At 35.3% G+C, this 14,455-nt stretch overlaps 3 protein-coding genes across 3 annotated transcripts; 2 read left to right on the top strand and 1 right to left on the bottom strand.

The window, feature by feature from the left end:
- On the top strand, positions 900 to 3,241 carry LOC109228604 (cytochrome P450 CYP749A22-like). Its single transcript, XM_019393750.1, has 5 exons — positions 900 to 1,227; positions 1,410 to 1,633; positions 1,723 to 1,955; positions 2,037 to 2,412; positions 2,742 to 3,241. The coding sequence occupies exons 1-5, from the start codon at positions 942 to 944 to the stop codon at positions 3,168 to 3,170; spliced, it is 1,548 nt and encodes a 515-aa protein (XP_019249295.1). The 5' UTR covers positions 900 to 941; the 3' UTR covers positions 3,171 to 3,241.
- LOC109228603 (cytochrome P450 CYP749A22-like) lies at positions 6,840 to 10,569 on the top strand. The gene is made up of 5 exons (XM_019393749.1): positions 6,840 to 7,280; positions 7,567 to 7,790; positions 7,883 to 8,115; positions 8,741 to 9,107; positions 9,934 to 10,569. The coding sequence occupies exons 1-5, from the start codon at positions 7,013 to 7,015 to the stop codon at positions 10,360 to 10,362; spliced, it is 1,521 nt and encodes a 506-aa protein (XP_019249294.1). The 5' UTR covers positions 6,840 to 7,012; the 3' UTR covers positions 10,363 to 10,569.
- LOC109229805 lies at positions 12,561 to 14,060 on the bottom strand. The gene is made up of 2 exons (XM_019395358.1): positions 13,502 to 14,060; positions 12,561 to 13,210 (listed from the first exon to the last, which is right to left on the bottom strand). The coding sequence occupies exons 1-2, from the start codon at positions 14,058 to 14,060 to the stop codon at positions 12,561 to 12,563; spliced, it is 1,209 nt and encodes a 402-aa protein (XP_019250903.1).

Genomic DNA, 14,455 nt, shown 5'->3' with positions numbered 1-14,455 from the left:
TTCGTGTATCTACTTACAAATATTTTTATTGTAATGTTGTTATTTTCCGGTGTCGTTATTTTTACAATCTAAGAAACTACGGCAAACACCACTGATGCAGAAAATACTACTGATACTACTAATATTGATGCTACCTCTGCTGCCCAAGTTCCAGTTGCACTATCATATGCCAAGCCATTTCCAGATGTGTCGAATACCAAAATTTTCGCCAATGAAAATTTCACGCGTTGGCAAGAACGTATTTTCTCACTGCTTGATGTCCATGGTGTTGCGCATGTACTGCTACATCCATAACCTAGTCCAAACACTGATAATAAAATAGTGGAATCACTATGCTGTGGCATACACTTAAACTTCCCTAATCCCTCTATGCAGGAAATGATGAAGTACAATATATATTAATCAGAGGCTAAGGGGCCAGTTTCATCTGCCTACATTAATGCGATGCATCGCCAAAAAAGCCGCTTAGAGCAATAAAGTATGTAATACAATGACCATACAAATAACAGAGAAATGTCAGGGCAGATGTATAGGTGGGAAGCCACTGGAAAAAAAATACAGTCCGGTGCACTAATCTCTTGCTATGCGCGGGGTCCGAGAAAAGTTCATACCACAAAGGTCTATCGTAAGTAGCCTTACCTTATATTTTGCAAGATGTTGTTTCCACGGCTCGAACTCGTGACCTCCTGGTCACATGACCGCAACTTTATCAGTTACGCCAAGCCTGGGAAGCCACTTAAACAAACTTAATTCTTTAAAAGCTAATAAATCTAATAATCTCCTCAATAATGACAAACCTGGAATCTAACATGTATCTGTCTTTATTTCCAACATATAGATTCCTTACACATCATTGTCACAAATCTTGTTTAAATGGAACCTCAGAGTTAAATAGAGATAGATTTCACTCATTTATCAGATCATAACTAAATTACCTGAAGATGGTTTTGGTTGGAATTATCTTAATCTTCCTTTTCAGTATCCTCTGCCTCTATCTTCTTTGGTCAATCATTAAATTCCTTTATTCAGTATTGTGGATGCCACTTCAAATACAAAATAGAATGAGTTCTCAGGGAATCAAAGGCCCCCCTTATAGCTTTCCCCATGGGAATACCAAAGAAATCTCACTCATGAGAAGCCAAACTATGGATAAACCTATGATGGATATTTCTCATTACATTTTCCCAAGAATTCAGCCTCATGTTTACTCATGGACAAGGATGTATGGTAAGTAAACTAGGTTAAATTTGATGCACAAGTGTGAATATTTGTTACGCTAGCACAGTAGTTTAACCTGAATTACCTTATAAGTGACCTGATAGTGTAAATATTTTTAATTTTTACTGTCAGTACATAGAATTTAAATTTATCTCTTAATTGTTCGTTGCGTTTGCTTTGTTTGGTGACAGGGAGGAATTTCCTCACTTGGCATGGCTCAAAACCATACTTATTTGTCACTGAACCAGAGCTTATCAAAGAAATATTGGCCAACAAAGAAGACACTTACCCGAAAATGGACATGGAAGGCTATGCGAAAAAACTACTAGGGGAAGCACTTATAACCAATGAAGGTGAAAAATGGGCAAAAGTAAGAAAACTAGCCAATCACACTTTCCATGCAGAAAGCTTGAAAGTAAGCCTTAGAGCTTTGCAATTTCAGTATATTAGTCTTAAAAATGTTAAAGTATTGATCTTAGTAAGAATGGATGATATTTTGTACAGCGTATGGTGCCAGAAATGAGTGCGAGTGTTCAAACAATGTTAGAGAAATGGAAAGAACACGAAGGAAAAGAGTTCGACGTGTTCAAGGATTTTGGCCTGTTAACAACTGAAGTAATTTCCAGGACAGCATTTGGAAGCAGCTATATGGAAGGCAAACATATATTCGAGATGGTGGCAAAATTAACTGCAATAACTGTCAAAAATATTTACAGTGTCAGATTTCCTGGAATCAGGTAATCAACATTATAGGAAACAAGAGATTTCCTCAGGACGTTACGTCTCATTCATAATTATTGGTTTCTTGAATTTTGCAGCATCCTAATAAGAACAGATGATGAAATTGAAGCAGAGAAACTTGAAAGAGGAATCAAGAGCTCCATTCTTGAGCTAGTAAGGAAAAGAGAAAAGGAAAAAGTTGGAATGTTTGAGAATTCTGGGACTGATTACCTAGGACAACTTATGAAACTTTTGCACGAATCTGACACGAACAAAAGTATCACAATAGATCAAATGATCGACGAGGTTAAGGCATTGTATGGTGCTGGACATCTTACAACTACAAGCTTACTTGGCTGGTCTGTTTTTCTCTTAGCACATCATCCAGAATGGCAAGAAAAAGCCAGAAAAGAAGTGTTAGAATTTTGTGGCCTTAAAAATCCAACTTCTGATGCAATCACAAGACTTAGAACAGTAAGAAACACTCTCAGTATTAAATTATGCCATCGTCTCTTCTAAAAGTTTAACCTCTTAGAGAGAGTACACGTTTATTTACTTAATTATATCTTCTTCACGCCCCCACATGCTGGCCTGATATTTTTTCATAGGTCAAGCACGTGAAAATTCTTTTTGATAATGGGAGGCAATGACTGCTCTAATACTGAATTGATTGTGTGACCGATGACTGCTCTGATACTGAATTGAATTGTATGACTATCTTATCTAAAGTTTAGCTATTAAAGGTAGCACACTTTTATTTACTTAATTATATTTTCATTAGTTTCGTTTTTGTTTTTTTCTAGATGAACATGATACTTAACGAGTGTATGAGATTGTATCCGCCAGTTATTACAATGACAAGGAAAGTTGAAAGAGAAGTTAGACTAGGGAGCATGACTCTTCCTGCTAACATGACAATTTTCATGCCAATTTTGGCATTGCACCATGATCCACAAATCTGGGGTAAAGATGTTCATATTTTCAAACCCGAGAGGTTCGCAGAAGGGGTGGCTAAAGCAACAAACAACAACGCAGCAGCATTTTTCCCCTTTGGATTGGGACCTCGTACTTGTGTTGGTCTGAATTTCACAACAAATGAAGCAAAGATTGCCTTGTCCATGATTTTGCAGCGTTATAAGTTCACTCTGTCACCTAATTATGTCCATTATCCTTCTGATATTTTCATTTTGACCCCCAAGGATGGAGTTAAAGTAGTCCTTGAATCTATTTAGGGCATATCAATGTCCCTAAATAATGTACATAAATAAAAATTTTGCAAACAAAGCTACGAGTTCCCAGTATTTTTGACGCGAATCATCAATTTACGTACAGTCAAACCTCTCTATAACAGCATCGTTTGTTCCAAATATTTTTGGTTGTTATATCGAAGTGTTGTTTTAAAGAACATATATTATAACATAGTATGAAAATTAGTTCCAAAAGAAACTTGGCTTTTATAGTGAATGGTTGTCATATAGCGATGCTGAGAGGTCTGACTGTATAAAAATTCACTAAAATTATAACAAATGGTTGGTCTGAACCCATAATTTAAAAAAGTAATGAGTTTAATGCTAAGAACCTTAAAAGTTGAGCCAATAGAATTTAAATCCTGGATTGCCTCAATATAAGTAACTGCTTTTATAAGTCAAGATATCGGTACATTCGGACACAACTATATAAAGGCAAGACTGCTTAAATTAAAGAAGCTAATGGTTTGAATGTCATTAGGAGAAGGACTATGATGATAGGCTATAATTGCATATTTTAGTCGCTTATTACACTCGAATTTACTGCACTTTAATTGAGTTTGCGCTTTAATCGCTAGTGTTTTGCACTAATTGTGTGTTTTATGCCTTGTAGGTGTGATTCCGAGCTATATAGATGTTATGGAATGAATTTAAGTGATTTGAAGCTTTGAAGTCTGAGTAAAAGCTCAAGGAATTAAGCCGGGATCGTGTTCGGAGGTCAAATTTGATAATTAAGTACGAACGAAGACTTGAGGAGGTATATTGCGCACTGTCTAGTAAAATAGACATAACATTTTGCTCAGAACTCCATTTGGGCTCCACAATATATGGTTGGAAAGCTAACTCAAAGGGCTACAACTTTCATGTTTTACGTTTTTCCAAATTCCAAATGGAACAGGGTGAAAAACCGCGGTTTTGTCGCGATCGCGGCAGAACCGCGGCAGAACCGCGGTGGAAGGCAGTTTCTGAAGAATGAAGAATCCGCAAGGGCGTTTGGCCGCGGTTCCACCGCGAACGCGGTGAAACCGCGGTGGGAAGCGTAAATTTCAGGGGCTAAAGTGTAAAACATGGGATTTTAAGTCCTAAACCCTATATAAAACAAAGGAGGCCGGCCAAGAACAAAAAAGGGGACATATTTTGGACACAAATTAGACCTAAGGAGGCGGAGAGACACTACTTTAGGGTTAGACAACACCCTTGGAGGCAAGAATACATTGGGAGCAAGGCGGAGAATTCTTCTACAAGTTTTTCCTTCCTCTTCCTATTTTTCATTATTGGTTATGACTTTTAGTATTGTAGTTTTACATACTATTATGAATAGCTAATTTGTTATCTAGAGTTTTGATAGAACCTTTTGTAGGATAAATTCTTGTTATGTTTTTATATAATTGAGCTATAGCTTTTCTCTATTTGTTCAACTACGTTTATATTGTGGTTGGTTGAAGAGCTCTCAATTAGCTGTGCCTATTTAGTATGCATAACTCGGGAGAGAGTGCATATTTAGGTAATTGTTAAACAACACCACTCCCAAAGTATACGAGGGATCAATAACCGAGGGTTTAAAGGCGGGATTAGGGATAACGAAGCCTTGGGTGCGATCTGAAGTGAGCTGTATTAAAAGCCAGCTAGCGTAGCTCGGGAGAGTGCGTCTAGTAAATTGTCGTAATTACTCGGGAGAGATTTACGGTAATAAGAGTGCTCATGATCGGTAGAGAATACTTAGGCGAAATTATAGAAGACATAGCGGGAAGGATTCCGACAATAGGGGAAATCATAACTCTAGACCTCCTTAATCTTTTCTCTAACCCTCAATATCTTTAGTTGTTAATTTACTATTTTAATTTATTAGTTAATTAGTTAAACATAAGAATCTTAATATCTATAGGTTAGGAATTGTTCAAGCTTGTTTTCTTGGTGATAGTGAACAGCTGTAGCTAAACCTTAGTTCTCTGTGGGATTCGACTCCGGACTTGTAAACCGGATTATATTTGCAACGACCGCATTGTCCTTTTTATAAGGCATAGTTGGGCGTGATCAGACTACATGTTACTTGCATAAATACCAATATTAACAAATTGTGTACCATTATTGATTTCATATTATCTTAGGTAGGACCACAATGTACTTGAATAAGCACCCAATATTAACAGGTATAGTACCATTCTTGGATTCACATTATCATAGCTTTTCTTATAACCTTTGTAATAAAAGACAGATAAAGATAAAGAATATTAAATCAAAGTGATCTTATAATTATGTAGTCCTCACATACCATCAGCAATTTTTAAGATATGAAAATTAGATGGGGTAATATTATAAGAGAAAAAAAGTACACATGGCGTTGCTGTAGATTTTCGAGGACATGACCTTTGATAGGAAGGTGTGGAGGTCGAGCATTAGGGTTGTAGGTTAGAAGGTAGTCCAGTCCGGGGGCGAGGCTAGTTTGATAGGGTTGGCCTTAGACTGCTAGTGGTTCTAGTGGTTAATGTTGTATTCACACTATCCTTCCGTTGTTCATAGCATCGGGGCTTATTTTCTGGTTTTGTTATTGCATTTCAACTATTTTCTAGTTCTTATGATGTTGTTATTATTTCTTTGGTTTCTGTTTGATGGTACTAATATGTTGTCCCTTTCCTTCTCTTCTTGTCTTTTCCGTCTTCTTGAGTCGAGGGTCTTTCGGAAACAGCCTCTCTACTCCTTCGAGGTAGGGATAAGGTCTACGGACACACTACCTTCCCCAGACCCCACTTGTGGGATTTTACTGGGTCGTTGTTGTTGTATTAGTGATTGTCTAACATGATATCTCCCTCACACAGTCATCAGCAATTTTTTAGATCGTTTTCTAATGAAAAAAGGTACACACAATAATCATGTGGTCCAAGCTATGTTGTCCTGATTATGAACTCCCTCTTCACAATAATATTACAAATCTTGATTGTAATAAGAGTTGGTCCTTCAATCTTTTCCCCTTTTGTTCGTTTATTATTATAATTGGAATGTAGTTTAGCTTGTAGTTTTTTCAGGATGCTTTTAAGTCTGAAGATTATTTAGCTTTAGCACCAAGGTAAGTGATGTATATCTCAATTATAAAGCACTAGCTCGTAAAAAAAAAAAACAGCCCGGTGCACAAAGTATTGTGCATTCACGCAGGGTCCGGAGAAGGGGCGCACCCCAAGAGGATGTGATATAAGCAGCCTACCCTGATGGGGGCTTGTAATTACAGGAATTCTCCAAAGTTTTAGCCTTCAAGTTTTTTTAAATTTTGCACCAAACACACACTTCATAGGGCCCAAGGAATCATCTAAAACACATACTCCTGTTTAATAGCGACTTAACGATAAATAATCATATACTATAGTACATAAAATAATCTTGAAAATCTATTTAAGTTTTAATAATCTTGTGCATGTACTGAGAAAAAGAGAGATCATTATATCTAATTGTCTTGAGACTTCTCACTTTCAATATCTTTTTTATAATGGAATTATTGTACTGCATTTTAGCATGAAATAATCCATTCTAGTCATAACTGACACCTAAACTTTCATGGACCACACCATCTTTTCATATAAAACCTTTGTCAAGAGCAAAACAAGAATGGTGATCTTAGATAGTACTATAATAGCTAATGTACAATTAATTCAAGGATTTAATATGCAAATTTGAAATGCTATTGATGAAGCCAAAGCCAGTATCTGAGTTTTATTTGTCTGCTAACTCAAGCTAATATTCTCAACCTTAGTCGAATACACTAGAAAACCAGAATATCTCAAGTCCATTATTCGATATCTGGATTCAGAAAAATCGCGAACATCATTCATCATATAATGATAATCATTCTCGCGAGTTTTCTTTTTATTTTTTTGTTAATTCTCCTTGTTTGGATCTTTAAGAAGCTATGGTGGAGTCCGATTCGCGTACAATTTCTGATGAGATCACAAGGAATCCAAGGTCCATCTTACAAGTTGTTACATGGAAATACCAAAGAGATTGTGCAAATGAGAAAAGACTCCATAACCAAATCCATGGATCACTTGTCACATGACATATTTCCAAGAATTCTACCTCATGTATTTTCTTGGAAGAATCTCTATGGTAATACAAATGTCACATAATTTATTAAAAGTACCTTTTAGATGTATTGTCTTACAAGGGGACTCTTGGCGTAACTAGTAAAATTGTTGTCATGTGACCAGGAGAACAACTTATTGTAGAAATATAGGGTAAGGCTGTGTACAGCAGACCCTTGTGGTCCGGCCCTTCCTCGGAACCTTACACATAGGGGGAGCTTAGTGCACCGGGCTATCTTTTTTAAAATATGTTGTCTTACATGGTTATATAAACTACTGATTATATTTCTGTTTCTGTTGTCACATAATAGGGGCAAATTTTCTCTATTGGTATGGACTGCAACCTGAACTAGTAGTGACTGAACCACAACTTCTCAAAGAAATACTGAGTAATAGAAACAACAACTTTCCAAAAATAGATCTTGAAGGCTTTTCCAAGAAGCTTTTAGGAGATGGTGTTTCGTCATCTAAAGGCGAAAAATGGACAAAAATGAGGAAACTAGCCAACCATGTTTTCCATGGAGAAAGCCTAAAAGTAAAATTCTTGTGCATTTTTTGAAATATATTATATGCCAAGTTCTCTGTTTCCACTATTGCTAATTTTGTTAATAATATTTGTGAATGCAGAGTATGGTTCCAATGATGATTATGAGTTGTGAGACAATGCTGGAAAAGTGGAAAATGTATGAAGAAAAAGAAATAGAAGTGTTTGAAGAGTTTAGGATATTAACATCAGAAATAATTTCCAGGACAGCATTTGGAAGTAGTTATTTAGAAGGAAAGAATATATTTCAGATGCTGATGAAGTTAGCTTTGCTAGTTTCAAGAAATGCTCACAAAATAAGATTTCCTGGAATCAGGTAAGTCCATCCACAAGATGCAACATAGACTTAATTTTGTATCTCTGAATCAAAACTGGAAAAAGGTTAAAAAAAAACTCCAGCTGCATTTTTATAACAGAAAAATAAGTCAAGTATAACTATATATCATAGAAAATAATAAAGGCCAAAAATGCCAAATAGAGCCCTGGAAACACAAGTAGTTTGCGACTTCAACAACTTACCTTACATAATATCCATGTCGTACTACTAAAAAAATTAGACCCTCATTTTCTTAACCACTAAGACCCCATGATATGCACATGGTGAAACCATCGATTATTAGGTTGGGTCAGAAAATGGGGTTTTGCCTTTATAAGTGGTGTCACGTGAATATTATGTAAGGTGAGTTACTTACATGATTATGCTTAATTAAAATTCAATACATGTGACAGCCTGCTTCTTTTCTCCAAGACCAGATCTAACATTTTTCGATTTTTTATTTCTACATATATATATATGCATAGTTCAGTTACTTTTTTCATTACAAAAGTTAGTTTTATGACTCTAATACCATAAACTGAAAGTTACCATTCGTGAAATAGCGCCAACCAAGATAGAAGAACAGTAACTCATTAATCAAATTACTTGTTACATTTTTGTGTAGTCAAATTTGGAAAAGCAGAGATGAAATAGAGTCAGAAAAACTGGAGCAGGGTATACGCGACAGCATTACTCGAATAATAAAGAAAAGAGAAGAGGAAATTATTGGGGAAGAACATAACTTTGGAAGTGATTTCCTTGGAAAACTCTTAGAGGCTAATCAAGAAGATTACAGAATATCAGTAGAAGATATAGTTGATGAATGCAAGACATTTTATTTTGCTGGTCATGAAACAACAACTTCTTTACTTGGATGGACAATCCTCTTGCTAGCTACAAACAAGAATTGGCAAGAAAAAGCAAGAAAAGAAGTTCTTGAATTATTTGGCAAAAATGTTCCTACTGCAGATGGCCTATCAAGACTTAAAATAGTAAGCATTGAGGATTAATAAGTTTTGTTGAATATTGCATGCGTGTATCGAAGGGGAGCCCTGACGTAACTGGCAAAGTTGCTGCCATGTGACTAGGAGGTCATGGGTCCGAGCCATGGAAACAGCGCCTTGTAGCAATACAGGGTAAGGCTCCGTAGAATAGACCCTTATGGTCCGGCCTTTCCCCGAAACCCGTGCATAACGGGAGCTTAGTGCATCGGGCTGCCCTTTTATTGCATGCATATATCAATTCGAGTAAGTATACTAAGAGGGTGTTCGGGTAAGTTATTAGCTTATAAGTACTTTTTGGATTATATACACCAAAAGCACATATAAACCAAAATCAACCAAAAGTCATATGTTGGTCGTTCCTAACTTATGGTTTTTCAGCTTATAAATACTTTGTTTGACCAAGATTTTTACTATTCTATTCCTAACATCTTTTATAATGAAACCTTTTGTTTTATATGTATATGATTAATTAAAAGGCAACTTAGTCATTTTAACCTTAAAAATGGCTTAACTATCTCCACTTGTAACCTGACACATCAACATTAAAAAAGTATTTTTCTATGCTTAATGCTTCTCAACTACTTTTAAGCTAAATAGTCTCTAATGACACTCCGACGCACAAAGCATCTCTCGTTCACGCAAGGTCGGGGAAGGCCGCACTCCAAGGGAGTGTGATGCAAACAGCCTATCTTGATGCAAGCATCAGTGGCTGATTCCACGGCTTGAACCCGTGATCTATAGGTCATACGGAAACAACTTAACCATTGCTCCAAGTCTCTAATTAGTATTTTTACTTGTTTTTTTATCAATGTAGATGAACATGATTATTGAAGAATCTCTAAGATTGTATCCTCCAGTTCCATTCATCAAAAGGAAAGTAAACAAGAAAGTACAGCTAGGGAAGCTAACTTTACCACCTCAAATGCAGCTATATATATCACCATTAGCAGTTCAACGTGATCCTAAAATATGGGGAGAAGATGTTCATATTTTCAAACCAGAAAGATTTGCTGAAGGAGTTGTTAAAGCTACAAACAACAATCCAGTTGCATTCTTGCCATTTGGTTATGGACCTCGAACTTGTTTAGGACTGAACTTTGCTATGATTGAAGCAAAAGTTACTTTTGCAATGATTCTACAGCGCTATATGTTTTCAGTTTCACCAAATTATGTTCATTCCCCTGTTCAGCTTTTTATGCTTCGTCCACAGCATGGAGTTAAAGTCACTCTCCACAAGATTTAATGGTAATTTCATGTTTATAGAAATTAAGCTCTCTATATATAATTGTGCGAGCAAATCAATCTATGTATATAATAATTTGACATGTCTCTTGAGTTATAGTTTATACCCCCTTTGTTGCTTCTTGTGTAGAATAATTGAATATATAATTTTGCCTTAGTTCTGAGCCGCAAATCAATAAAGTATTTGATGATGGGAAGTTGGGAACTTTATGCAAATAGCCAGTCATATTCAAGGTTTACTTTTTAAAGTCATATATATAGATTATACAATATTATACACATATAATTATACATGAACTATGCATATACTATACCTTCACCTGCAATTTTTAGTTTAAGCAGTTGAAATACCACCACAGTCTATTTTTAATTTAAGAAATTAGGTGGGCGACTATTTGAGTTAATTCTTGCCCTTCTCTTTATTTTAAAATGCAACAGGAAAAAAAATTCAATAGCTGGAATAGTTAAATAGAGCCACACATAATCCGACTCATAATCATCATCATCATCACCCCAAACCATTTGTTGGAATTTGCAGTGCTTTCTGAGGAACCCATTATAGTTGATTTCAACAATCGTTGTTTCTGTAAATTAGTGAGTAATAATAAGAGTAGCATTTTAGTATTAACAAGGTAGCCTATTTATATAAACAGTTGAATAATTAATTTGAGGGACTCTTGACGTCGCATGAAGAAGTCTTTCGGATTAATGAATGCTCTTGAATTAAGTCATTACTTGAATTTAGTACTACTCCCTCCGGTCTAAAATAAGTGATTTTTTAGTTGTTTTCGTACAGATTAAGAAATTCACCTTTTAGCATTAATTAGCAATAAAATTGACCATATTAACCTTTACTATCTCTTCACATAAACACTCCTAACACATACTCCAACACTATTTACTCCAAGGGCAATATAGGAAAAAAATAATTAATTCATTCTTGAAATCTGGAAAAATCACTTATTTTGGACCACAAAAAAAGTCCTAAAAATCACTTATTTTGGACTGGAGTGAGTATAAGATATATGGACGTTCAATTTCGCTTGCCGATTTTCCATTGGAAAACTGAAAAGACAAAGGATGTGGAAATGCAGTAAATTGCACACTTGGGTAATATCAATTGTCAATAAGCGTGCAAGGATTAATACTCCACCCGACAATGCATTGATCATACACTATTAGGTAATAAACTTCTGCCTTAGCTGAAAATTAATTTACCTTCAAAAACTTTAAAATCTACCTTTTTTTTAATTACTTGCATACTTTTCTTGAAAAGGGAAAACATTAGTATTTCCTTTGTTCTAATTTATGTAGTACTGTTCGGATTTCGAGAGTCAAGCATTTCTAATTTTAACTATGAATTCCGATGTGGAATCATTAAGTTTTTTAAAATGAAATGTGTGTATATATATATATATATATATTTATTTATTTACTACTTAAAAAATACTATACGTTACATTATTAAAAATTTAAAAAGTATATAACAAAATCGCAATTAAAAAAAATCTTATTTGACATTATTAGATCCTCAACAAATGATGTCGATTACACTTGTGTTGATTTTTCTATAAAAAAAAAGTCCAAATACCTTAAACCGCCCCTAAATTTGGCTCAAATTATTAATATTCTACCTGAACTATGCCCGGTCTTAATTACCCCCCTCAACTTGGCCTTTTGAGAGCCATTACCCCCCTAGACACTGATGTGACAAAAAGTGTGGGTGCACTCACCTGTCACGTGGATTTTTCTGTCTATGTGGCATATTTTTGAAAAATAAAATATTTTTTTTACCTTTTTAAGAATAGTACTTTTTGGATTATTGTTTTCGAATACAATTTATAATAAAACTTGGATAGAACTACATTATTTAGGCTAAATATTTTTATTTGGCCAAAAATAATAAAGTTTTAGTTAATCTTTTTTGAATTTGAACTGAAAATAAAGATTTATACAATTGAAATAAATAGTCAAGGTATCTAAAAAGTTATAAAAATACATAGTTTGAAATTATTTATTTTGGCTATAATTTTTTTTTCGGTAATTAAAGAATTTTATTACTAAGTAAATATTTACAGCTTACAAAAACCAACTACAGACATCTTCTGCTGGACATGAAGCCCCGGCATGAGATTTCTTCTCTACTCCTTAGACTCCTATTACAATCCTTACTTAGCTCATACTGTATAGCAATTCATATTACTTAGATAAATATCCAGTTTTTTTATAATGTTGAGCTCTTATATGTATCTCCTGAACTATCGTTTTCACTATACTCTGTGCATTGATTTGTTTCTCCTGAAAAATAATATTGTTTCTGGCTTGCCAAATATGGTTGACTGCTGCAGCCAAAACCATTCTGTATATCTCTGCTCCTGCATTCTTCCCTGCTGCATTCTTCTCTGCCCATTGAACTTCTTCCTTCCACTGTTTTTTTCTTCTCATGACCCCTTTCCAGGATAGTAACTTCTGCCATATCTCATTTGAATAATCACAGTCAAAAAACAAGTGCTGCACTGTTTCATTGTTCATGTGGCACATTGTACACAAAGTTTCATCTACTGAGCCCCATCTTGCTAGTCTTTTTTTAGTAGCTAACCTATCTTGTATAGCTAATCTTAGGATAAAGATCCATTTTGGCATTCCCTTGTTGTTGCATACTAAGCATCTCCATGTCACCTTTTGAAATTCCCCTTGTAGTGCTTTGTACATCTTTCTGGTGGAAAAACTGTCATTGTACCTCACATCATCCTCTGAGTATCCAGCCTCTTGGAATTGTGCCTTGGCCTTGAATATTTTCTGGATTACCCAGGAGGCATTCTTTGGTTTAGTATCCCATATATTGTTATCTTTTATATAGTATGTATGAACCCACTGCACTCACAGCTTCTCTTTCTTTTTGCAAACGTTCCAAAGCAGCTTACAAATAGCAGCTTTATTCCATAGTTCTATGTTTGTGAAGTTTAATCCCCCTGCTATCTTAGGTGCACATAGTTTGTCCCAAGCTATCAAAGCTTTCTTTGTTGGTTCAGCACTGTCCGACCATAAAATCCTTCTGCAGGTTGCCTCAATGAATTGTATAATTTTCTTTGGCAGAATGAATACTTGTGCCCAGAAGTTCTAAATTGTTCCCCACACACTTTTGATCAGTGTTGCTCTTCCTGCATAAGATAGAAACTTGGCTGTCCAGCATTGAATTCTATTAAGCATTTTATCAATCAGAGGCTCGCATTGAATTGCTGACAATCTTTTTGTACTCAAGGGAACTCCAAGGTATCCAAAAGGTAGATCACCTTTAGTGTATCCTAGTACTTCCATTATCTTCAGCCGTGTCCTACTATCTACACCTCCAAAATATACACTGCTTTTACTTGTGTTTGCCACTAACCCAGAAGCTGTAAAAAATATTTGGAATTGTTTATGCAATGCCATAACAGACTGCACATCTCCCTTACAAAATAACAGCAGGTCATCAGCAAATCCCAATTGTATTAGTCTCACTTTAGCACACCTTGGATGAAATCTGAATTCTTTGTTGTTTCCTAGCTGCTTCATTAGCCTACATAGGTACTCCATAGCAATTACAAATAGCAATGGTGAAAGGGGATCTCCTTGTCTTAATCCTCTTTTTGCTTCAAATGGTTTGATTGGCTTCCCATTGACAATAATTGAATATGAGACAGTACTGATGCAGACCATTACCCATATTACATATTTTTCTGGAAGTCCCAATAGCCTCATCACCTATTCAACAAATACCCATTCCACAGAATCATAGGCCTTTTGCATATCAATCTTCAACATACACCTAGGTGATATATTCTTCCTCCCATAACCTTTGACCAGTTCATGGCTCATTATAATATTATTTGTGATCAATCTTCCTGGCACAAAAGCTGTTTGACAATTGTCAATCAAATCTGGCATGACTTCCTGCAGTCTAGATGTTAGTATCTTGGAGATAATCTTATATAATGTAGTACAACATGAGATAGGTCTGAATTCTTTGATATTACTGGGGTTCTTCACTTTTGGTATTAGGGTAATAGTTGTACAGTTGATTGGTTTGCACATTACAGATTCCTAAAAAAACT

The sequence above is a fragment of the Nicotiana attenuata genome, chromosome 7 (assembly GCF_001879085.1).
Source record: "Nicotiana attenuata strain UT chromosome 7, NIATTr2, whole genome shotgun sequence".
In the NCBI taxonomy this organism is placed as follows: Eukaryota; Viridiplantae; Streptophyta; class Magnoliopsida; order Solanales; family Solanaceae; genus Nicotiana; species Nicotiana attenuata.
This window is presented reverse-complemented; position numbering and strand designations above follow the sequence as displayed.